Genomic DNA, 22,920 nt, shown 5'->3' on the forward strand with positions numbered 1-22,920 from the left:
TAAATAAAATATTTTGGGGGCATCTTGGATCATTTCATCCTCTGGAAGATTGTTGGTAGAACAGTAAAAGCCTTATTTGAAAGCTTGTCCGGTCTGGCTCGATGCATGCCCCGAATCGCCCTGGAATTGAATGTCCACATCTACTCGTGGCGGTGGCTGGAAATTAGGGGTGGGGTCGGGTGGGGCACAGAGGGGCTGACTGGCTGGGTCTGGCAGGACACAGAAGCCTGCAGGGCTGCCCCCATGCCCCGAGGTCCAGCTCTGCTCTCTGCTCGCTCCCCTCAGGCACCCAGGTAGTGTGTGTGTGTGTGTGTGTGTGTGTGTGTGTGTGTGTGTGTGTGTGTGTGCACGCTCTCCAGTCCACAGAGAATTGACATCTGTGTAACTGTGGACAAATTCCCTGGTGTGCCCTGAAGATGGCCCTGTGACTGCTTGTTTTAGACCACGCCCAGAAGTGATCAGGGCTTCCTCCTGGTTCTGGGATCCCTCCTGGTGGGGCATTGGGGGCTGGAGATCCAACCTGCATCAGGCGCGTGCAAGGCAAGCCATCTTATCCGCTGTCCTCTCTCTCTGTTCCCCTCCCCCTGCACTGGTTGTACCTGTGCTGTACAAACAAGTGATTGACAGATGTCATCATTTTTGCAAACTATACCTCACCTCCCTACCCCACCAGCTGAAAATGAGGCAACTGGCAAGAAGTAATAGAAGGTGAATTCTGTCATCGGGTTCAGTCTGGAGAGTGCCCCAAGAGCCCCTTTGAGACAGTAGTCTCTTGTCAGGCTTTGGGGGCAGAAGAGGACAAGAAAAGCGGGATCCTGTGGGGTCAGGGATCCCAGGGCCAGGCACGATTCTATCGGGGTATCCATGCCCAGCTGAAGCACGCTTGCACGAGCAGGAAAGTGCCATTTGGCCCAACCTGGTTCTCTGATGAAACGAACACACATTGGTGAAAATAACTGCCTGCCTGCAGCTAAAACCTGCAGGGCGGCTGAGGTGTATGTGTGTACCATACATAGGCACGTAGCTTGTTCCTTCTGAAGTTCTCCCAAACCAAATTCCTGAGTCTATGCACGCGGCTTTTTCCTTGCTTTCTCCACACACAGCAAGTTCTAAGGGTTTCTCCCTCAGCCTTTATCTCATGCCACCCACCCAACTGCTTCCATGGTAGTCAGGAAGCCCTCAAGTGATGGGTGGTGGGATTGTGCCTTGTGTTACCCAAGAGTGCCCTGTGTCCACAGTCGTTGGTATCCCATTAAGGGTCTGTGTGTTTGCAGTAGCCATTATCGCATTTCTGTGGCCTGAGAACCGCTGCGTGCTTGTGGGAAAAGGGTTCGGGCTGCAGCTTTAGAGATGCTGAGACTAGAAAGTACACTTTGAGGGGCTGGAGCGACAGCACAGTGGGTAGGGCGTTTGCCTTGCACGCAGCTGACCAACCCAGGTTCAATCCCCAGCATCCCATATGGTCCCCTGAGCATTACCAGGGGTAGTTCCTGAGTGCAGAGCCAGGAGTAACCCCTGAGTATCACCAGGTGTGACCCAAAAAAGCAAAAAAAAAAAAAAAAAAAGAAAGTACACTTTGAAAGACCGGTGTTGCACCCGACATTACTTGTCCTCACTTCAGGCTTCAATACGGAAGAGGGGAACTATCCTTTTGGCCCTTGAAGGAACCCTCCTTGGTGTCCAGTCTCAAAGCACGTGACTAACATGGGGGCCTGTGATTCATCCACATGCACCCAGGCAATGAGCTGTTCTGAAGGATCCGGAGGAAAATGGCTCCTGCTGTAATCCAGAATGTTCTCCTGATAGTGGAGCTCTGTTCTGCTCTTGACCAGTTGACATGAACACGCCCCGGGGGTCTTCTGTCTCCTCCCCCTGTGCCACATGCCAGACATGACAGATAACCTGAATCACTCTCCATCTTCAAGAAACAACACTTGTTTGGGGGGAAAATAAGGAGGCACACTTCTCCAGGCAAAGGGCTCTATGAGCTCATCTCCAAAAGTCTAGTACCCATGAAAATGAGAATATTTGGCTCAATAATGGGAGAACGCTGGATGGGGAACTTTTACCTGACCCTAGTCATGGCACGAGCAGGGAATTAGCTTAGGATTTAATTCCAGCCGCTTACCCATGGCTACTGCATGCCTGCAAGTTCTCTCACTGGGCTTGGGCTCTTCTGCCTTTTCATAAGACCCATCTAACAAATCTCCCCAAATTCCTTGTTCGTCAGTATCTCCTATCAGCAGGGGACGGTGAAGGAATTCAGATTTGTCTCCTCCTTAATTCATCACCACATTAGCCCACAGTTCACACAGTCCTCACACAACAGAAGTCCCAGGAGCATCTTCTCTCTTCCCTCCTGGAAGCGATGGACTCCATCCCATACAAACAAGCAAATCCTGCCATGCGTTCCAGCCTTCATTATCATTTACTAAGGCGACAATGAAATCCCTTCCTGCCCTTTTTTGGGGGGTGGGGTGGGGGTGGGGGTGTATTGTTCTCTTTAGGGTTATTTTCCATAGCTAGCAGTGCTCAGGAATTACTCCTGGGGCATTAAGGGACTGAACCCAGGTGGGCTGCATGCCAGGCAAATGGTGTCCTCTCTTTTGAGTCCCTCTTGAGGAGTTCTAAAGCCCCATTTACAGTTCCCTGTGCCAGCACCTGGGAGCTCACCCAGACCCTCTCCAGGGCAGTTTTGAGGGTGTGCGACCCCCACCTTCTGGTCAGAAGGGAGCCTGAGGGTCCGGGTCCGAGATTGGGAAGAGCCAGCAGAAAGGGCTAAGGGGGAAGCTGCCCCAGGCTGGGCAGGACCCGGACTGGGGACACACACAGAATACAGTGTCCCAGAGGGTCTGTGGAGATCCCCCGCCCCTTAGGGCAACTTCGCAGGCCTACCAGCCCCCCTGGGTGAGTGAGTAGCTGAGTCTTCCCAGCCATCTGCCGAAACAGACTCAAAGACAAAAACCTGCCTTTGGAGCTCACGTGTCTGAAAGAAAGCTGCAAAACTGCCCTGCCTGGAGAGAAAACGAGAAGCGGGTTCTGCCGCCGTCTTGCAAATACCCATGATCAAAAAATAAGTAAAACGTTTGGGCGGTGGGGGTGGGGGGAGGAGAGGAAAATAGAATGATTAATTTTAGAAATTTGTAAATCCCTGCCTCCCATGCGCTGGGAGCCCCTCCCCCCCCCCCAACCCAACACACACACACACACACACAGGCCCTGGGAGGAAAGGGGTAATCCATGGGTAGATGATGCTGGGATTTCCAAATCAAAGCCCCAAACAGGAAAAGAAGAGGAAGCGAATGCAAATAGCCAAAGAGCCTCTTTTATATCATCTCTGTGCGCAGTGAGAGGGGGGCAGAGAAGACCTAAGGGGGAAGGGAGGGGGAAGGATACCCTGGCTCCCACCGGGGAGACGATGCGGCCGCCCCAAACGTCCCCGCGGCCCGGGTCCCTCGAGACCCAGCGCCGGCGTTTTCCCGTGGCCTCAGGGCCACGTCCGTTGGGTGAAGGTGCTGAAGAACACTGGATGGGGACACCTCTGCTAGAAGGTGTGGCGGGAGCGACTGGCCTCAGCAGGACCTGAAGGAGGTGTGGCGGGGGCGACGGCCTCAGCAGGACGTGAAGGACGTGGGGGCTGAGCGTGGCGTGCGCCCTCCCGGGGCTGGTGGACTGGTGGTGATGCGGTGCTTCCTCGGTGTTGGCCGTCACAGGGGGGTCATCGTTTAGCGTGAGCGGGATCTGAAAGAGAGCACAGGGCTGTCTGGGTGGCCCGGCCCCAGGACTCGGGGGTCCCGGCGCAGTCAGCGGAGCTGGGGAGGAGGAAACTCGCATGCACCCCGGGGTGGGGGTGGGCGGAACGGTCTCAAGAACGTGCCCAGCTGGGGCGGGAGCAGCTGGTGCTTGCTGTGGTTCTCTCTTCCTCGAGAGAGGAATGGTTGGTCCTCTTGACTTCTTCAACACAAGATGCCAAACAACGCCCGTCTTTTCTAGAAACTCCCGGCCAGTTTGGATTGGCTATTCTGTGTTTCCGTTTCCTGGCTCTTCCTTCTCAACATGGGGATACGCCCCTGCCCCATTGCCACCATGTAAACCCACAACTCACCACCCGTTGGGGAACATGACCCACCTACCTATTACCCCCAAGCCCTGAGATGCTCCCAATCGCCCCCCTCCCCATCCCCAATATTGTGAGTTTCGTGTTTCTCTTTTGCTCCTTTGCTATCTTAAGCATAAGTCTGTTCTGTTTACTGCGTATTCCTGATCTCCCCAAGCACTGCATCACACCATTTCAGGTGCTTTCCTACAATTCTGCTCCAGCTCCTCTTCTAAGGGACCCAGCCCACTAATGGAGACTTTCTTGAGCCTTCACTTAGGAGTGGGACTGCTGTGGCTGTCCTACTTGCATCTTTGACCCTCAGGTGATATCAAAACTGGCATCTGAAGTGGTTTTTCCGAAGTGGTTGCAGCAGTGAGTGGGGGCACGTGGCCCCATCTCCATTGCACTGTCAGAGCTAGAGACCTTGGCTTCATACAACCTGCCTATTAAAAGTGGGGCAGGTCGCCATGCCCCGCTGGGAGGGAAAGGGTATCTGTCATCGCTTCCTCTTCCGCCCCCCCTCCCCCCAGCACGGTAGCCGCCGTCTCAGAGCTTATTGGAAAGCCAGGTATGAGCCGGCAGTGATGGGGCAACTGCAGTCTCATGGGCGGGGGTGGGGGTGGGGGTGGTGGAACCAACTCGTCCTTCACACCCAACAGAGGCCATGAGTTGACCCCCATGAGCGGCTCTCTAGCACGGCCATGGCACCAGATGCACAGGAACCTATCTCGTAGTTATCCGGCTCTTGGCAGAAATCCCTCCAGACTTAATTAATAAAACATCAGAAATCCAAAATCGCGCAGCCATGACAGCCGTGATAGCGTGACATCATATGGTTTTTATAACCAGCAATAGAAAACAAATTATTTCACACACACAAAAAAAGTGGGCCAGCGGCTGGAACGATAGCACAACGGGTAGGGTGTTTGCTTTGCACGGGTTCGATTCCCAGCATCCCAATATGGTCCCCTGAGCACTGCCAGGAGTAAATTCCTGAGTGCAGAGCCAGGACTAACCCCTGTGCATTGCTCTGTGTGACCCCCCAAAAAAAGCAAAAAAAAAACTGGCCATTCAGTTGTAATACTCAGAGTCATGCACCTATCACCATTGGTCAGTTCTACTACATTTACATTTTTATTCCTCCTAGCCATCAACCCATACATCAACCCAGCCTAGGCAACCACCAATCTACTGTCACTGTAGACGTAACTATTCTGGGGAATTCCTATCAGTTCCTCCGAGCCTGGCTTCTTCCCTTGGGTGTGTTTGCAAGGGTTTCCTGTGTTGGGCATGCACGGGTGCTCATACTGGCTGACAGCAGGGTCATCCGCTGTGAGGCAAGCCTGCATTTTTAATTCACTCATCAATGGACTCACCGGTTGGCTTCACCTTTTAGATAATGTTACGCTGTTGCTATAAACACTAATGTACACTTTTGGTTTTGGAACATCTTTGAAGAAGAAGAATTTCAAGAAGAATTTCTAGATCCTATGGTAACTCATGGCTGGAGCGATAGCACAATGGGTAGGGCATTTGTCTTGCACTTGACTGACCCGGGTTCGATTCCTCCATCCCTCTCAGAGAGCCCAGCCTGGCAAGCTCCCCGTGGCGTATTTGATATGCTAAAAACAGTAGCAAGTTTCACAATGGAGACGTTACTGGTGCCTGCTCCAGGAAGTCAATGAACAACAGGAAGACAGTGCCACAGTAACTCATTGTTTGAGGAGCTGTCAAACTGTTCTCCAAAGCAGTTTACTATTTTATATGCCCACAGAGAGCACATGAAGGTTCAAGGATCTCCATTTCTTTACCAACCCTTGTTCTTGTCTGTTTTAGTTACTGCCATACTAGAGGGCAAGGTAGTAATCTCTCCATTTCATTTGCATTCTCCCCAGTGGCTAATGATGTCAAAAATATTTTCTCGTGCATACCTACTGGCATTGAACATCTTTCGTTTGGAAAAATGTCCATTTGAACCCTTTTAAGAACTAAGTTGTCCTTTTACTGTTGAGTCATAACATTTCTCTATCAATATGTTCCAGGTCAGTGGGTTTCCACTGCTGGCTGGTCTGTAGGAATGAAAGGCTGAAACCCATTGTTCTAGATCCAAGCCCCTCACCACATTGATGATTTGCAAATATTTGCCGCATTCCACAGCTGTCCTCTCATTTGCTTGATGATGTCCTTTGAAGCACAAAATTTTAAAACTTTTGTGCTGTCTAGTTAGTCTATTTCTTTATGCTGCTACTCTGGCTTTTGATGTCACATCTAAGAAATTGAGTTTCAGACTTTATCTTTGGAGTCTGTACCTCAGTTTAATCTGTAAGGTATGTAAATAAAGTACTTATTTATCCTCCCTACTGTATATTTATTTTTCTTTTATCTTTAATAATACTTAGTTTTCTTTACTTTTATCTTCCTTTGCAATTATTTTCTTCTTGTTCTTATTAAACTTAGTAGGGCAACTTTTACTCTCCAGGCTGTAAGTATAAATTTCCCTGTAGTATTAACTTCAGCTCTGTCTCTCAGGTTTTGGGAAGCACTTTCTAATTATGTTATGATTTTTATTTTAAAAGCGATCAAATTTTTTTATTAGTCTCCAAATTCGTAAGAATTTTCTAGTAGTATCTTTTTGTGATTGCACTGTGATTAGGAAACAAAGTCATTCAAATGTAACCTAGGGTCCTAGTACAGAGTTTCTGCCAGTAGCCCTTTTCTTAGAAAGACTATGTAGCCAGCTGATGCCTTCCTGGAGGTCCTATCCATTTCTACTAGATCAACCTGGCTGTGTTAAACTCCCTAAAACAGAATCAAACTGCTTAGTGAGTTACATTATACCATTAGAATATGAGTATGGTCTTGCCTATTTCTCTCTGTGGTTCTATTAACATTTCCCCCAATGTAGTTTTCTTAAATACATATTTTATGATGAGTTATAATTGTCATATCATTATCTCATTCTTGCTTTGGACAACCTGGCAGGCTACCGATTGTGACCTGCTCACACGACAGAGTCTGGCAAACTCCCTGTGGCATACCCAGTATGCCAAATACCAGTAACAATGATGGGTCTTATTCTCCTAACCCTGAAAGAGCCTTGAATATAGCACCTTTTAAAAAATCTCAGGGCTAGGATGAAGGAGACATTACTGGGGCCTGCTCGAGGCAATCGACGAACAACAGGATGATTGTGATTGTGATATTTTTTGATGCTGTAATTCTGTAAACATAATAAAACAAGCTGGCAAGAAAAGGTTAAAATGCTTTTATGGCGAATCGTAAATTTTAGCCATAATGTAGTACCCTTTCTTTCTTGATGTGATTTTTCCCTTACTGTCTGTCTTGTCTGATGAGTCTGGCCTTCACCAGCACCCCTCAATCACCAGTCCACAGGCCAGTGCTGGCCTGCCAGGATGGAAAGGCTGGAAACCACTGCTCTACTGCCTTCATTGTAACTCCGTGGACCAGTATGCAGGACAGCTGCAAAAAAGAACACTGAAGAACACTGGCCTGTACCACTCGGGAATATTTCCCCCCAACTTCCTCCTTCATCTTTTTTTCATGTTCATGTGTTCAATTTGTCTCTCTCTCTCTTTTTTTTTTTTTTGCTTTTTGAGTCACACCCGGCAATGCACAGGGGTTACTCCTGGCTCTACACTCTCTACACTCAGGAGTTACCCCCGGCGGTGCTCAGGGGACCATATGGGATGCTGGGAATTGAACCCGGGTTGGCCACGTGCAAGGCAAACGCCCTACCCGTTGTGCTATTGCTCCATCCCCACAATTTGTCTCTTCTGTCTTGGGAGTGGGTTTTTGAACACTGGCTCTGGTGTGTCCGTATCTGGTTGACTAATCTCCCCCAGCCCCACCTCTGCTGCTGCCACCATCACTGTCCCTCCCTGATCCACATGGATCAGCCACATTGCTTCCGGGAACCCAAACTCAGCTCCTCCCCTTCCTGTGCCCAGAATCTTGCATGGCTTCTACTTTACCCAGAAGGAAGGTGCAAGTTTCCTGGGTTGTCCATTGTATTACCTTCCTCTACTGTGATGATAGGATAGTAGCCACAGATTCATTCAAGTCTGGAATGCTGGAAAATGTCTTTGCTGCATTCTCATTCTGGAAAACTATTTTTGCGTCAACTGCCTGTTTGGCTTAGCAATGGTTTTCCTTCCTAAGAGCAACATCACATTGTATTTATGAGTCTGCCATCGATCAAAATGGCACCATTGCTGAGAAGTCTTCTCTCTCTGGTTGCTTTTAAATTTTTTTTTTCTTTATCTCTGGTCGCCTACGTTCCACGAGGGTGTGACGAACGTGGATTTCCTGTGACTCACTGCAACTCATGTATCTTATATTAGGTCCAAAATGTTTTAGCTATTATCTCTTTAAATATTGTTCCTTCAGCCACTTTCCTTCTTTTTCTTGGGGGGGGGGTTGTTTGTTTTGGGGGCTGCACCTGGTGGTGCTTGGGAGTCACTTCTGACCAGTTAAGCTGGAGACTCTTGCATGCATAGCATGTCCTCTGTCCATTAAGCCCCCTCTTATTTCTTTCTAGAACTTGCTAGCTATCTGTAAGGCCTGTAACTTGCTTTCCCACTTTTCTTTCCATGCTGAAGTCCAGATAATATTTTTGGAACATATCTTTGAGCTCATTAAATCTTTCCTCAGCAGTTAAACCCAATGCTGATTTTCAAACTTTAATTACTATTTTTTTTTCTCTTTTTAAGCTCTTAAAACTCTTAAGAGTTTTTCCCCACTTCTTTTCCAGTTCCTAAAATTCTTAGGTATTTCATTTTGTTTTGGGGACACACTTGGCAGTGCTCAGGGGACCACATGCAGTGTTGGTGATCGGGCCTGGGTGAGCTGCATGCAAGTGTCTTACCCACTTTGGGGCTCTCTCTCCCAAACACTCGAGACGTTTTTTGCTTGCCCCTAAAATTCTTAGTTCTTTATCAAATTTGATCACAATTTTTATCTCTTCTCTTGGGTTTCAACAACAATCTTGCTCCTTCTTACATTTCACAAAACTTACAAGGACAACTGTTATTACTGCCATTTTCAAATGGTAACTCCAGCAGGTCTTTTCAATTCTAATATGGTCATCTGATTCTTGTTTATTTTCTGCAGGCCTTGGCTCCTAGTGTCACATTCCCTTATTTTATAACTTAATTAATGAATCAGTTTGTATACCTGGAATGTAACCAAGGTCTTTACACGTGCAAAGCCTGGGGTTTAACTCTGGGTCACATCCCCGGCCCTTTTTCTGTGACGTAACTGTCACTTCACAGCCGAGCAGCTCCTGGGGACTGAATGCAGTTCCCTAAAGCCCCCTGCCCCCCACTCTCCCCGAGGACCCCCATCATTGCTGCCCTCACCTTTGTGCGCTCTCTCTCCCCCACCAGTCATCTCAGTGCAGAGACCAATCGTGCCCCAGAAATGCTGACCTGGCAGTTCCTTGGCAAATATTTGGTTGGCGGATGGGGGAATGAGCGACATCAGCACTGCTGGTGGGGAGGGAGACGGCCCAAGAGCTGCCCCAGCGCTGCCTCTGCACAGCACAAGCCTGGGCTGCACAGGAGACCACACTCTGGAGATTGCTCCTGAGGCCGCTGTGGCCACCGTGGGACTCTCCGCCCCCCCCTCCCTTGCAAAGGGCCTGGTGCAGAAGAGGCAGCAAATTTGTAATGATGCTCATGCTCATAAAGGCGGTGCAGGTCGCTGACCATGTGATTTGCCTTTTTTGGTTCTGAGGCCACACCTGGCAGTGCTCAGGGGCTACTCTTGGCTCTGTGCAGGGGGATGGGGTAGAGCGGGGTGAGGGGTGGGTGAGGGGGAAGGGATCCTGTGACAGGTGCCAGGGATGGAACTTGGGGCCCCTGCATGCAAATCCTACACACCAGCCCGGCTTTGGGGCTCTTGCTCCCAAACACTGAACTGGAATTTCCACCTCTCCCTCTGCCCCATGGTCTAAAGTGAAAAGAAGTCAAACATCTGCTTTGTATGCATGACGGAAATGATAAAGTTTAGTTAAAAATTTAAAAAAAAAGAATTAACCTATATGCAAAGACTTTATAAAGGTGCCTTCCTATATTTGGTCCCAAGGCCTTTCTGACCAAGGGTGGCGGTCTGGAAACTGGAAGCTGTTGTGAGCAGGAGAGTGAATGAGTCCGTTTATTTATACCCTGAGTGACAGTCGGAGCAAGGAACAGCTGGGGCGCGAGGGCCGACCTGCCGGCACTCACCTTCCCGGGCGCGGCTCCAGTATGCAGGAATGAACAACACAGACACCAGAGCTCAGATCCATTTCATGAAACCCTGCCTGGGTGACAAAGGAACCGGGCACAGCTGCCAGGGGCTGCTTCAGAGCAAGGCAGCCCCCAAGGAGCACAGGGGAGGAGGGAGCACCCAGAAACCTTCCTTCACTTCTCATGCACGCCCCGCCTGAGACACTGAGCCCGACTCTCAGATGTTAAAACCAGCGTGAGCTCAGGTCTGGCGCTGGGGCAAGAGAACCACTGAGCAATGGGTGTGCGGGGCTTGTAAGAAGGTGCCATTTTATGGGAACTCTACTGGCCAGAAGAAAGTCACGCCCATAAGAAGGCCAGTTCTGAGAGGAAAAGGCTCTCCTGCCTTTCTGAGCACGTATTCCTTTCCTGCCAGCCTGTAAAGTCATGCCCCCTTTATCCTCGTTCATTTTCTTGTTATGACTTACTGGTCAGATGGGTGTGATCAAGGCGCATCACGGAACAGAAACAGACAATCGATGTGAGCAATTTTCATGTCGACCAGGGCCAAATGTTCCTTTTGGATTACATTTAGAGAGTAGATCACTGAATGGGTGTGCACAGGGCTTTATTTTGTTTTGGAGGCATAGGAATATGCCTGTACTGGGCTGGAGAGATAGCACAGCGGGTAGGGCGTTTGCCTTGCATGTGGCGACCTGGGTTCAATTCCCAGCATCCCATATGGTCCCTTGAGCACTGCCAGGAGTAACTCCTGAGTGCAGAGCCAGGAGTAACCCCAGTGCATTGCTGGGTGTGACCCCAAAAAAAAGGCAAAAAAAAAATTATGCCTGTATTTCCTGTTTCTGAGAATTTTAAAAATGCAAGGCTAACCTAGATCAAAGTTCTTAGGATCTAAATCTAGGACCTACTTATAGCTAACTAGTTTTCAGGCAAATCCATTTAAATAGATACATGCATTTAGAAATGTTGTCTACATATAAATGGATATAAACTAAATAAATTAATTCAAAGGAAAAGAATTGATTTCAGTAAAAGTCTCATTTTTGGTTTTGTTTTTTCAATTTAGTTGTGAAGGTCAAAGAATATGATCTTAAAAAATGTATAAAGGACATGGAAAAGGGCAAAAGAAATGATAAACCGAACATTTGTGTGTGTGTGTGTGTGTGTGTGTGTATTTTGGGGCCACACCCGATGGTGCTTAGGGCTTATTCCTGGCTCTGCACTCAGGAATTAGTCATGGCAGGGTTTAGGGGACCACATGGGATGCCTGGATCAAACCTGGGTCAATTGTGTGCAAGAAAAATGCCCTACCTGCTGTATTATCACCCTGGCCCCAAAAGTCTCTTAACTTTCTTTAAAAAGTTTCCTTATAGAGAGTTTTAATGAATGGAGAGACAAAAGGGAATTATTGTGATTTATACTATTGCCTTTAAATCTTTGATAATAATAATAATAATAATAGTTTGACTATATCTGATAGATACATGCTCAGGGTAGAAAATCTTTTTGAACTTTAACAATGATATTTCTATTGCTTTGAGCTGCTACAAAAGAGGTGTCCTCCCCTCCTTCCCTCCTTTCCTTCCTCCATCCCTCCCTTCCTTTCTTCTCTTTCCCTTTCCCCTTCTCTCTCAGGTTTGTTTCATTTACTCACTGAACAAATATCTACTACCCGACACACAAACGTTCTCAAGAAAATTAAAAAATTTAGAAACTATATTAAAGTAAGAAACTATATTAAAAACATAAAGCAGGAGTTATAAATACCCAAGGAGAGTTACAATGGATAATGGAACTGGGTGGCCCTGGGGTTCAATTCCCAGCAGTACATGGTCCCCTGAGCCCTGCTGGGAGTAACTCCAGACAATGGCGCTGGGTGGGGCCTCTCCTCCCCAAAGTAATGACAATGTGGGGGAGTAGATTAAGATAAGTAGAAGTCTTCAGAGGCTGCAGCATTGGGGTTGGAAAGAATGGAATCCTTTTTTTGTAAAGATGAAGGAAAACAGTCCAGATGCTCAGCAGAATCCAGGAAAAGGTAATTCGCGCTGGAGAAGGGAGGGCAGTGAAGGGCAGACATCCCTCACCGAGTCCCAACGACCTCCTTCCTCTTAGACTGCAGGCCACCATGTCACAGAGGATGCTGGAAACCTAAAGACCTCAGGAGAAGATCAGACTTTCATTCGCCCAAGAAGGACGGAATTAAGAGACCCTCAATCCTTTTCACACCATGATGCAGAGCAGGAAATGCAACTTATGTGAACAACTAAGCATCTTCATGGCTCAAACAAACACCTCACAAAAATCCAACCAACCAAACCAACCAATCCATTCTTACTTTTGTTACTGATGGGCTCTGGTAGTTTTCTCTCTGTTCCAATGTAGGGGGTGGCGATGGGGGAAAGGACAGCTAGGCCGAGTGGTCTGCTGGTAGATACTCAACATCTCGCACCGTGGTCAAGACAACAAACACCTGCCCTCCCCCCCTCCCCCCATGGTGTTGCTGGGTGATTTCCACCACAGCTAAGTTCAAATAGCCAACTCAAAGCTACCATGGGCCAAGGAGAAGAGGGGCATGCGGCCCTAACTTAGGAGTCTCTGAGACCCAATGGGCTGAATCCACAGAGCTTGACCCACCGAACTGATCTGACAATCACCAGATGGGCCTGGCCCACAGTTTAAATACCATGATGTATGGGGCTAGAGCCATAGCACCGTGGGGAGGGCGTTTGCCTTGCATGCAGCCTACACTGGGTTCAATCCCCAGCATCCCATATTGTCCCCTGAGCACTGCCTGCCAGGAGTAATTCCTAAGTGCAGAGCAAGGAGTAAACCCTGAGCATCACTGGGTCTGACCCCAAAAAGCCAAAATAAGTAAATATAAAAAAATAATAAAAATCATATGTGAGCAACTAGACCATCAAACCCCTTAGAAGGGGCCAGGAGACAGCAGTTTCTAGACATTTAGGAGGAGAGTGTGAGCCAGGGGTGGCAAGCTGCCTGGTACAAAGTGATGGAGGTGTCTCTAGGCTGCTCTGTCTTAGGCTTCCCCTGAGCTGATGCGCTGTCTCCTCGGCAACCTTAGGAAAATCACCATTTCTCCGAGCTAAGTTTCTTTCTCTGTAACACGGGAATCATAACATGTATGCCTCACTGGAATGTTCCAAGGAGCCAGTGAGACAATCTTTGAAGCCTTCTGAAAATAAGGAAAAGTCCCCTCATCCCACCTCACCCCACCAAGCAAGCGAGTAAGAAATCAATAAATCAATCCATAAATAAAAAAAAAAAAAAAAAGAAAATAAGGAAAAGTTCTTAGCTCCCAGAGATGGCTCAGGGGTGAAAAGTCCTGTCTTGAAGGTATGAGGCCTGGAGTTTACACAGAGTTGGGGGTCCTGCAGCTTTGAGGTTGCAGACCTCCCCCATCCTCTGCAACAGCATGAGATTTCCAGTGCCCCGTAGCCAGGTGTGTAGGCATCACACCAGAGCGTCTGACCCACATCCCTGGGAGCTCTGCGAGTAAAAATGAAGACCCTCCCCCGCAGCATGTGTGTGTGGGCTGCAATGCCAACATGTGTGGGGCCACTGGGGAGCATAGCATTTAGTGTGCGTGTGTGAGCACTGTAACGAAAGGAGCACACTCCTGGTGAGCATCCCAACCAAGCCTGCGTGGGAACGCCTGACCAAACCTGAGTGGGAGCACTCCACTAAGCTTGTGAGTGAGCACTCCAACCAAGTCAGCCAACCAAGCACGCCAGGCCTGCGTGTGACCCCACCCCCGGTCATCATGACAACAGCCAAGGGAAAAACCCACTGGGCGGTATTCTCAGATCATGAATCAGTCTAGCAGAAGTATATTCCCAGCAATGAAAAAAAAAAAGAAAAAAGATAGCATCTGTGACAGCACCTGAGCTCATCAATCATTCTTGCCATCTTGATCTCCCCTCCAGGAGGCGCTGAACTTCCGGGGTATCCAGGTGCCTCTCAGGCAGGCCCCCATGTCTCCTGCATGGCTCCCCGTTCTGTCCTTTGGGCTCCTCTTACACTCTTCTCCAACACCCCCCACCCCCACCCCGAGATGTATCCACTCCGAGCTTTAGTGGGTTGCTCTGTATAGACAATTATTAAACTCTATACTTGCCTTTGACTTCTCCCTGGTTGTTATGTCAAATTTGACTTTTTAAAGGCTAATAGTACTGGGCCAAGACAGCTTAAAAGGCTGGGGGACAGGCTTTGAATGCAAGAGCACCCCCCCCCCCATGCACACACTTTCAATCCTCAGCTCTGGAGCACCACCAGGAGCAATCCCTGAGCAGAGAGCCAGAAGGAGCCCCTGAGTACCAACAGGGGTGGCCCCCAAACCAAGCCCACCAAACCTAACAAAACAACCCCCAATGACAATAATGACACACAAAAAATACTGAACCCCCAAATGTTAATAGTATTAAGCGTCCCTGTCCTTGACATTCTACACTGCGGGCGCTCTAAAACCGTGGCACTTGCATTATCTCAAGGATGAAGATTTGGGGCTGAAGCAATAGTACAGTGATATGGCATTTGCCTTGCACATGGCCGACCTGAGTTCAATCCTCGGCATCCCAGACAGTCCCCCAAGCACAGCCAGGAATAATTCCTGAGCGCAGGACCAGGAGTAAACCTTGAGCATCACTGGGTGTGACCCAAAAAGAAAAAAAAATGAAGATTTAAGTGAAAAGTGTCCAAGTGCCTCACACCCAGGAAGCCCCCCCCTCCCCCCCCCCCCCCCCCCGCAGAAAGGAGAGGCAAGGGGAGAGTGGTGTGTGGGGTGCGGAGGAATGAAACCTAACAATTGCACTGTTGCCTGAAATTTGGCAACTGTGCTCAGCACCCCCGAGGAACTGAGCACCGACTCACACAGAACTGGGCTCTGCACTGGTCAGAGAGGAAAGGCGGGAGCGACAATGGCCGAGCAAGGCGGGCCAGGGAACCGAGTATGGTCTAGGTGCCCCATGGAAGCTCCTTCCACAGCAAAGGGAAGCGGCCCGGGCTCAGGCTGTCACAGGACAAGCACCGGGACATTACACTACGAGGAATGACCAGTGTTCATCCCAAACGGCTGAGGCCGTGTGCAGCATCTCCAGCAGTGGCATTCAGAGAGAGCAGAATGGCAGATGCTGGGCTAAGGGAGTGGAGACGGGGGTGGGGGGAGTGGGGCGGGGGGGTTCAAGTCTGTGTTTAACAGTTTCAGTTTTGCGAGATGAAAGAAAGTTCTAGAAATGCATGGTGAAGTAGTTGCACAACAATCCATGGAACTATATACTTAGAAACTTAGTTAAAACAGTAAATGTGCACTCTGCCAAAGTTAAAAAAAAAAAAGATATTGGGGCTGGAGCAATAGCGCAGCGGGTAGGGTGTTGGCCTCGCACGCGGCAAACCTGGGTTCGATTCCCAGCATCCCATATGGTCCCCTGAGCACCGCCAGGGGTGATTCCTGAGCGCAGAGCCAGGAGTAACCCCTGTGCATTGCCGGGTGTGACCCAAAAAGCAAATAAAATAAAATTAGCAACTTCATTATTAAAAAAAAAAAGATAATACTGCTCCCCTTTTCTGCTCCTGGCACTAGACGGAGTGTTTCCTGTGTGCATTCGCCCCTTCCAGTGTGCGTGGTAAAGATGCTAAGTGGTGAGGGGTGGGCAGCAGGAGGAAGTGACCGTTCCTGTCTGCCTTGTGGCCCTGCCCATCTATTTGTGGTTTCAGCTCCTTTCGGTTCCATTGGGAAAACACGTCCCATCTCTTCTATTCCAGCGAGGCCGCTATGGGCGGCCGCCAGTGGGGGTTCCACAGCCCTATTCACCAAAGTTGGCAACCCTTAGCCCAGCGCTCACGGCCTTCAGGGGAGGTCACGCCAGCCACGCTAAGTCAATCCCAGTCCTTCCTTGCGATTTACATAGGCACAGACCATGGAAAGAGAGCTTTTGGTACTCTGGTCATGAAGCTCAGAGAACAAGACTGAAACAGCTCAAACTGTCTCTCTTCATCTGATCGTACAAGAATGAAAAAACAAAAACAAAAACCACTAAGAAATAAGGAGGCTGGGGCCCAGAGAGGGAGAATGAAGGTAAGGCGCTTGCTTTGCATACGGTCCTTTAAGCCCTGCCAGAAGTGAGCCCTGAGTGCCACCATGTGTGGGCCACCTCTACTACTCTACCCCCTTCTTCCCCCAAAAATCAAGAGGAAGGTTAGAAAAACTGTGAAGTGAATGGAAACAAGATGAGAGAGAGAAATGGTATGATGCAGAAAGCCACGCGGGAAAGGAAGATGCAGCGCACTTGGTTCTTAAGCTGTCCTCAGGAACGCACACCAGTGAGCCCAGCTTCGCTTCTCTATGGGGTCTGAGCTAGGGTTCGTTAGCGCACCCATCTATATTCTAGGGTGCACCAAAGGAGCCTTTAGATGTCAGAATCCTTCAAATAAAGGTGACAGATGACATTCTGGAAATGAATTAAAAACATCCGCCTGGAGGAGGCCACACAGAGGAGAACGCCAGGCACAGAGCGGCTCCCATGTCCCCCTGTGCTCCTGGCATCAAGGCCATCTCCTCTAGCCTCAGCAAGGGAAGAGCGTCCTCTTATCTAAAGGGAGCCAGAGGAAGCAATATACAAGCTCAGCGGAAAAGGGAGGCAGTCAAAGGCACTCCCCATAAATTATTGTAATAGGGTGCCTCTGTCTCTGTCTCTCTCTCACACACACATACACACACACACACACACACACACACGCACGCATGCACGCACGCACACTGCAGTCCCTGGACCATAGCAGTGATCAGTTGCAATTACTCTCAGGGTTTTCATGACAAAGAGCAGAGAGAATCGGACCTAAAAGTACCTTGAGCGAGAACAGAAAGGGTTCTGAAGGCTTCATAGAGTAACTTATTATTTTTTCATACAGTAACTTCATTTTCTAAGATCTCCCGTTTAAAAAAAATGCACCCCTTGTGTTTTTTTTAAAGATCAATCCATGCACAGATCTAAAAATACCAAATTACAAAAGGCATAGAGTTAAAAAGTTAAAGATTGTGTCTTCTCTCTACTCCAGACTAGACTAGTGTGCCTATCTGTCCTCCTCAAGATACTGAAGCAGACAGACTTCTTGTCTCCTACCCATCCATGGCCACAGTGGGAGTGTGGGGTACCTTTGACTTGACACAGATCAGAAACTGCTCCCCACTAACACAAACATCAGCTTCAGAAGAACTCTAGGCAGGCTGTAGAAATAGTGCATCAATTCCAACCCCCGAGACACCTTTTTAAGTGGGGTGATGCTGTGAGGTCATCCTGCCCTCTCTTTGGGGGTTCCCCGGCTTCCAGAGCAAGGACAGTTGACATGGCCCCTAGAATCAGTCTGTCATCTCATTATGGTACAACCAGGAGATAACAGGAAACAGCTTCTTCCTCTCTGAAAACAAAAGGGCCACCCACGAGGGAGTTCCACCGAGAGGAGCCAAGTTACGGGAGCTAAAACTCTGGAAATCAGGCCATGACAGGGAGCTACTTCCAGTGCCCTGAAAGGTGGAGGGTGAGCTTCCCCTGCCATGGGCATCACTGACCAGGTACAGAAGAAGGGGAATGTTGGTGAGACGTAGCCTGGCCTAGAGAGGGGAACCACAGGGTCAGCTGAACAGACAATACGGCTTAGAGGTCACTCTAGGTAACCCAGTGATTCGGCTGTCCACTCATTCCACAAAGCAGATATCCTCTGGACCCTTGAATCTGGTCTCAACTAAAGCCTACCCTTCTCCGAAGTTCCTCCTGTGGGTTCTCTGAAGGCTCTGAGTGTTTGTTACGTTGTATTTATTTCTTCTCCATGTGGACCACACATCCCAGCGGCCACTTTTTAAGACACCTCACAGGATTTTCCTAAAACGTCATCTCTCCCAGGGTCTCTGACTTCCGTTCCTTCCTCTGTTGCTCCTTTTGTCTATTCACAAGAATGACAAGAGTAATTTCTCAATCTTTTACAACCGATGCACCATCGGCCAAGGTTTTGTTCAGGTTTACTGTCTGCAGTTTGTTCTACGAAAGCGGTAAATTTCTCCTTACCACCCTGACATAAAATTCTATGCTTCTAAAATTCGCCTCCCTCCCCTCTTCTTTCCCCTTAGCTTCTCTTGGTTTGTTCCCCTGACTGAGAATCACTGCCTTAGACAGAGACTGAAGGATCTAGAGTACTGCGTGCCCTTTAGTCTACTGCACACAAGCCATCTTTCCAGATGCCAACCATTTTCATCTTTCGGATTAGAGTCGTCTTAGCTTCACAGGACTGGAGTACCAGCCAGCACGTCCATGGATTTGATGAAGTTCAACCTACTTTATTATCTATTTGCCCATCTCTTTTTATTGCCAAAATAATAATAATAACAATAATAATAAATACCAACAACTAGTGTTAATCAGACTTCAAGACAACCTCCTGAGATGCTTCTTGCTACCCACATCTCTCCTCCTCACGTAAGGACAATCCTTGCTGACTGACTTCTAACGAAGTCAAGAGAACAAAACCTGGGATTGTCGCTTCCAAGATGAAGTTTTTCAAGAACTGAGGCTTCTGTCCGGGTCCTCGATCCCCCATCCTGGGCTAGTACGGAGCCAAATGCCGTATGGTGAGGCAGCAACATTGGTTCGCTCAAGCCACAGTGACAAGTGCCACACTTAGAGGGCAGAACTCCATCTTTTCTCAGTACAGTGACTAGATGTCTAAGGAAGAGGCAGGTTGGCTCCTTCTGACTAAAGCATCTCCCTTTGGCTTGCATACGGCCACCTTCTTATCACGCCCTCAGTCTTGCCTCTGTGTACGTTCCCGCTGTCTCTGTGTGTCCTCTTTTTATCTGAATCACTCTGAGATACACAGTTAAAAAGTAATTGTTCATGACTGGGTTTCAGTCATACAATGCTCCAACACCCATCCCTTCACCAGTGTACATTTCCTGCCATCAATGTCCCCAATTTCCTTCCCTCAACTGGGCCACCCTTTGAAAGGACCATCTCACTTCAGTCTGTCACTTCCTAAAGTGAATTAACACACCAAAAAAACACCAAAATAAGATGTTAAGACCAACAAATACATTGGGGTGGTCATGGAGCAGAGGCAAGGAGAAAGGAAAAGGGGATCCACTTCAGCCTGCACAGCAGCTCTCTGGAGAGGCCCGTGGGGAGAAAGCTGCCCAGACAGCAGCCTGTCTATAGTCTCCTGACGGGCCTGAGCCAGAGGCATCCACAGCGGGGATGCAGGACCCCAGGCACAGCGAGACTATGCTTGCCTGTTGTTTGTGGCTTTTGTTTTTGGCCTAAACCCCATTCAGTAAGTAGCCGATAGATAGTAACTAGTAACCTAATCCATCAACAACATAAAACTCTAAACGGGAAGACTTGGGTAGACCATAGGACTTCCCTATGTTGTCTGTTAAGAGTAAAGGCCTTTTTTCCCCATTGCTCCAAATCTTGTTAAAAAAATGAATAGTATGGGGCCAAAGAGATAAAACATGGGGTTAGGACAAACACTTGCCTTGTAACTGGCTGACCTGGGCTTGATCCCGGGTACCCCATTTGGCCCTCCGAGTCCCATCAGGAGTGACCTCTGGCACAGAGTCGGAGGTCCTGAGAACTGCCAGTGTTGCCCCAGAACAAACAAACAAAAGCAAAAAAACAGTGTACTTTTCTGCCAAGATTGGAACAAGCTAGGCGTCACTGAAAGAAACTCTTTCACACACTATAGCTCATCTGATTTTTATAGCAGTCCCATGGAGATGATAGAGCAACTATTTTCAGGTTCCAAACAAAAACTTGATACACAGCAAGCATTCCAAAAACATTTTCAGGGTCAGAGGGAGAGCACAGGAGATAAGGTGCTTGCCTTGCATGCGGCCAACCCCAGTTCATTCCTATGGCACCACGGATGGCCCCCTGAGTACTGACAGGACTGACCCCTGAGGGCAGAGACAGGAGTAGCCCCTGAGCACTGCAAGGTGAGCCCCTAACTCAACAAACAGTGAAAAACATTTCCAGGGTCTAAGGACATGGCTCAGTGGTAAAAAAAGTTTTTCAGGTCTAAAAACAACCTCACGTTTTTCCCTTTTCTTGACCTCCCATTTAATCCAATCCTGTTGTTCCCTGAATGTTCTATCTGCTTCAAGTTTTCCCTAGATTTCTCCTTGTTCTCTACACTGTCTCAGGAGATAATTTAAAAATATATATAAAGTTCCTCAAGGGATACATTTGCAACCGTTTTTTGCCACACACTAAAATGCCAAGCTATTTTTCCTCATATTCATGTTGATTCTATGATTTCAGGTTGGCGATCCTTATTTTGTTTGTTATTCCTTACACAAACCTGAGAGTATGCTGAGAAAAATTCATAGTATGGAAACACACCACATAATCCAAAGGCCACATGAGAATATAAATATCTGAAAGGAAGCCGTAGAGAGCAAAAAGAAGTTCCAGAAAAACGTTTTCAAGACTCTTGTCACAAGCCTGTGTTAGTCTGGGCGCTTGCTTTGACTCTGAAAGTTCAGTTCCGTTTTCGAAGCTAGAAGTCGCCTTACCACATATGAAGTCATTTCCCTTCTCCCCATCAGGGAGGTTTGAGAGCTGAACAAGGCCTACTTCAAACTCGAGGGAGCAAAAGAGGAGAGATTACTGGTCGGCAGCTCTGCAGAGAGGCAGCCTTTCCCAAAGCCTCAAGCTGTTGATCGACACTATAGGCAGAAGAGTTTGACACAAATCTGAGAAACTCCGAGTTAAAACAAGTTCCTTGAGGCTGGAGCAATAGGACAGTGAATAGGGCATTTGCCTTGCACGCGGTCGACCCAGGTTCAATCCCCAGCATCCCGTATGGTCCCCTGAGCACCGCCAGGAGTAATTCCTGAATGCATGAGCCAAGAGTAACCCCTGTGCATTGCCAGGTATGACCCAAAAAGCAAAAACAAACAAAAAGTTCCTTGCTTGCAGTGGTGAGCGTGGGGGCTTGGGAAGTAGGGATGGAACCCGGAGGCCATACCAGGCAGGCGCTCCCCCACCGAGCTACCCCCCCCCCCCCCCCGCCCCAACCCTACACCCGTTTCTTTATTGAAAGATGCCTCAGAGCCTTTGACATGCGAGTCTGTCCTTTGACACACGAGTATCCTCCAGCTTACTGGACTGTGCGGACTTGCGTTTGCAGAACACGCTTTGGGAAGAAACATCACCCTAAGTTTACAGATGAGGGCCCTGCGCCCAAAGAGGTTTGGGGAGCTGCCCAGGACCACACACAAATGGCAGCAAAGCCGGGCAGAGAGCCGGCACCTCTGATGTTTGAGTTGGGGCCTCTTCTTACGTGTTACCCGGCTGCCATGCTCACGCTCCCTGCAGAAGGGCCTCTGGGAAGAGCAGAGCGAGGTGGGAACCATCAGATCACGGAGGTACGGGGGCCGGACTCCCTCCTCCAGACGCCTGACCCAGGATCTCTCCCCGGGGGGGAGGGGAGCCGGCCAGCCGCTCTGCACCCACAAATACCCGAGGGTGCTGAGGTCGAGCTCCCAGGGACGCTTTAGGGTGCTTGGAAGTAAAATGGATTGATGCCGAGAATTCCTGGAACAGATGTGAAACCTAATACTTTGTCTCATGGCCCACTCCCACCCTTTCTGAAAGGGAAACGGGGCAGCAGCGGGATTAACCTGCTCTCTGTCAGCAAATGCTTTGTTTCTTACAGAACGCCAGAGACTGGCGGTTCCTGCTGTGCCCCTCCCTGTGGTGGGGGGAGAGGGCAGTGGCTGGAGGGACGCTTGTGCCTGGGGGTGGGGGCATACTTATTACCGAACCATCCACCCCCTTATCGGCTCATTTCTCCATCCTTGTGGGGAAGTGCTTCTGTAAATGCAAACGTCATGAATATCTTAGCACACCACTCTATTTACTCATCTGGGGAGAGAACGAGACTAGATTTGGGCTGATTCTGAAAAAAAAAATATTTTCATGGGCGGGGGGGTGTTATAAAGTTTCTGGGAAAGAGATGGAGGAATTTTAAAATAAGGACCACAATCATTTTGGGGGAGGGGAGGACCCACTCCGGGGTACCTGCCCATCGCATCTGGAGGTGATGGGGAGCAAATCCGGGGCTCCCGCATGCCAAGCGTGTGCTGAGCCCTGGGAGCCGTCTTCCTGGCCCAGCACACCCTGACACCTGGACCAGGTAACAAAGGGTCAGGCTATAACGAAGATGGTTTCTGATGGCCTCTGTGCTATGATTTGATGCCCTTCCGGTAACCCCTGAGTCTGAGCGGGGGCTCTCGGAGTCTAGCGGGCTGAGGCTGCTCCTTGTCTTCACCTAGCAACGGGCGCTGCTCTCCCTGGTGGCCCTGGCAGCTCGGCTAGGCCTGGCCTTGGCAGGGGTAGAGGGTGGAGTCAGGTCTTCCCTGCAGGGCTGGCCTCCATGGGGGAGCGTTTGTTATTAGCTCCCGGGGGGCCCCCCTGGCCCTGAACATCAAGAGCACCCCGCAGGCCAGGGCCTGGGGGGCGCCCCTAAGAATCCCCTTTCAGAGTCTCCACCACTTGCTCAGTCCTA

General features: G+C 49.1%; 1 protein-coding gene across 8 annotated transcripts in view; it reads right to left on the reverse strand.

Moving 5' to 3' along the window:
• Nucleotides 1-3,644: 3,644 nt before the first annotated feature.
• The window catches only part of TTLL5 (tubulin tyrosine ligase like 5), a 286,995-nt gene continuing 267,719 nt past the window's right edge, over nucleotides 3,645-22,920 (reverse strand). For 3 of the 8 annotated variants that reach the window (XM_056133747.1, XM_056133746.1, XM_056133740.1), the window contains one exon: nucleotides 3,678-3,741. Coding sequence is in view for 2 of the 8 variants with exons in the window: in XM_056133743.1 (XP_055989718.1) it covers nucleotides 3,719-3,741 (23 nt within the window). In the remaining 6 variants the exon portion in view is untranslated. Of the gene's footprint in view, nucleotides 3,742-22,920 lie in introns of all 8 variants that reach the window. The other 5 variants (XM_056133744.1, XM_056133741.1, XM_056133745.1 and 2 more) reach the window with 5 other exon arrangements.

This window comes from Sorex fumeus, unplaced genomic scaffold (assembly GCF_029834395.1).
Source record: "Sorex fumeus unplaced genomic scaffold, SorFum_2.1 ptg000098l, whole genome shotgun sequence".
Taxonomy (NCBI): Eukaryota; Metazoa; Chordata; class Mammalia; order Eulipotyphla; family Soricidae; genus Sorex; species Sorex fumeus.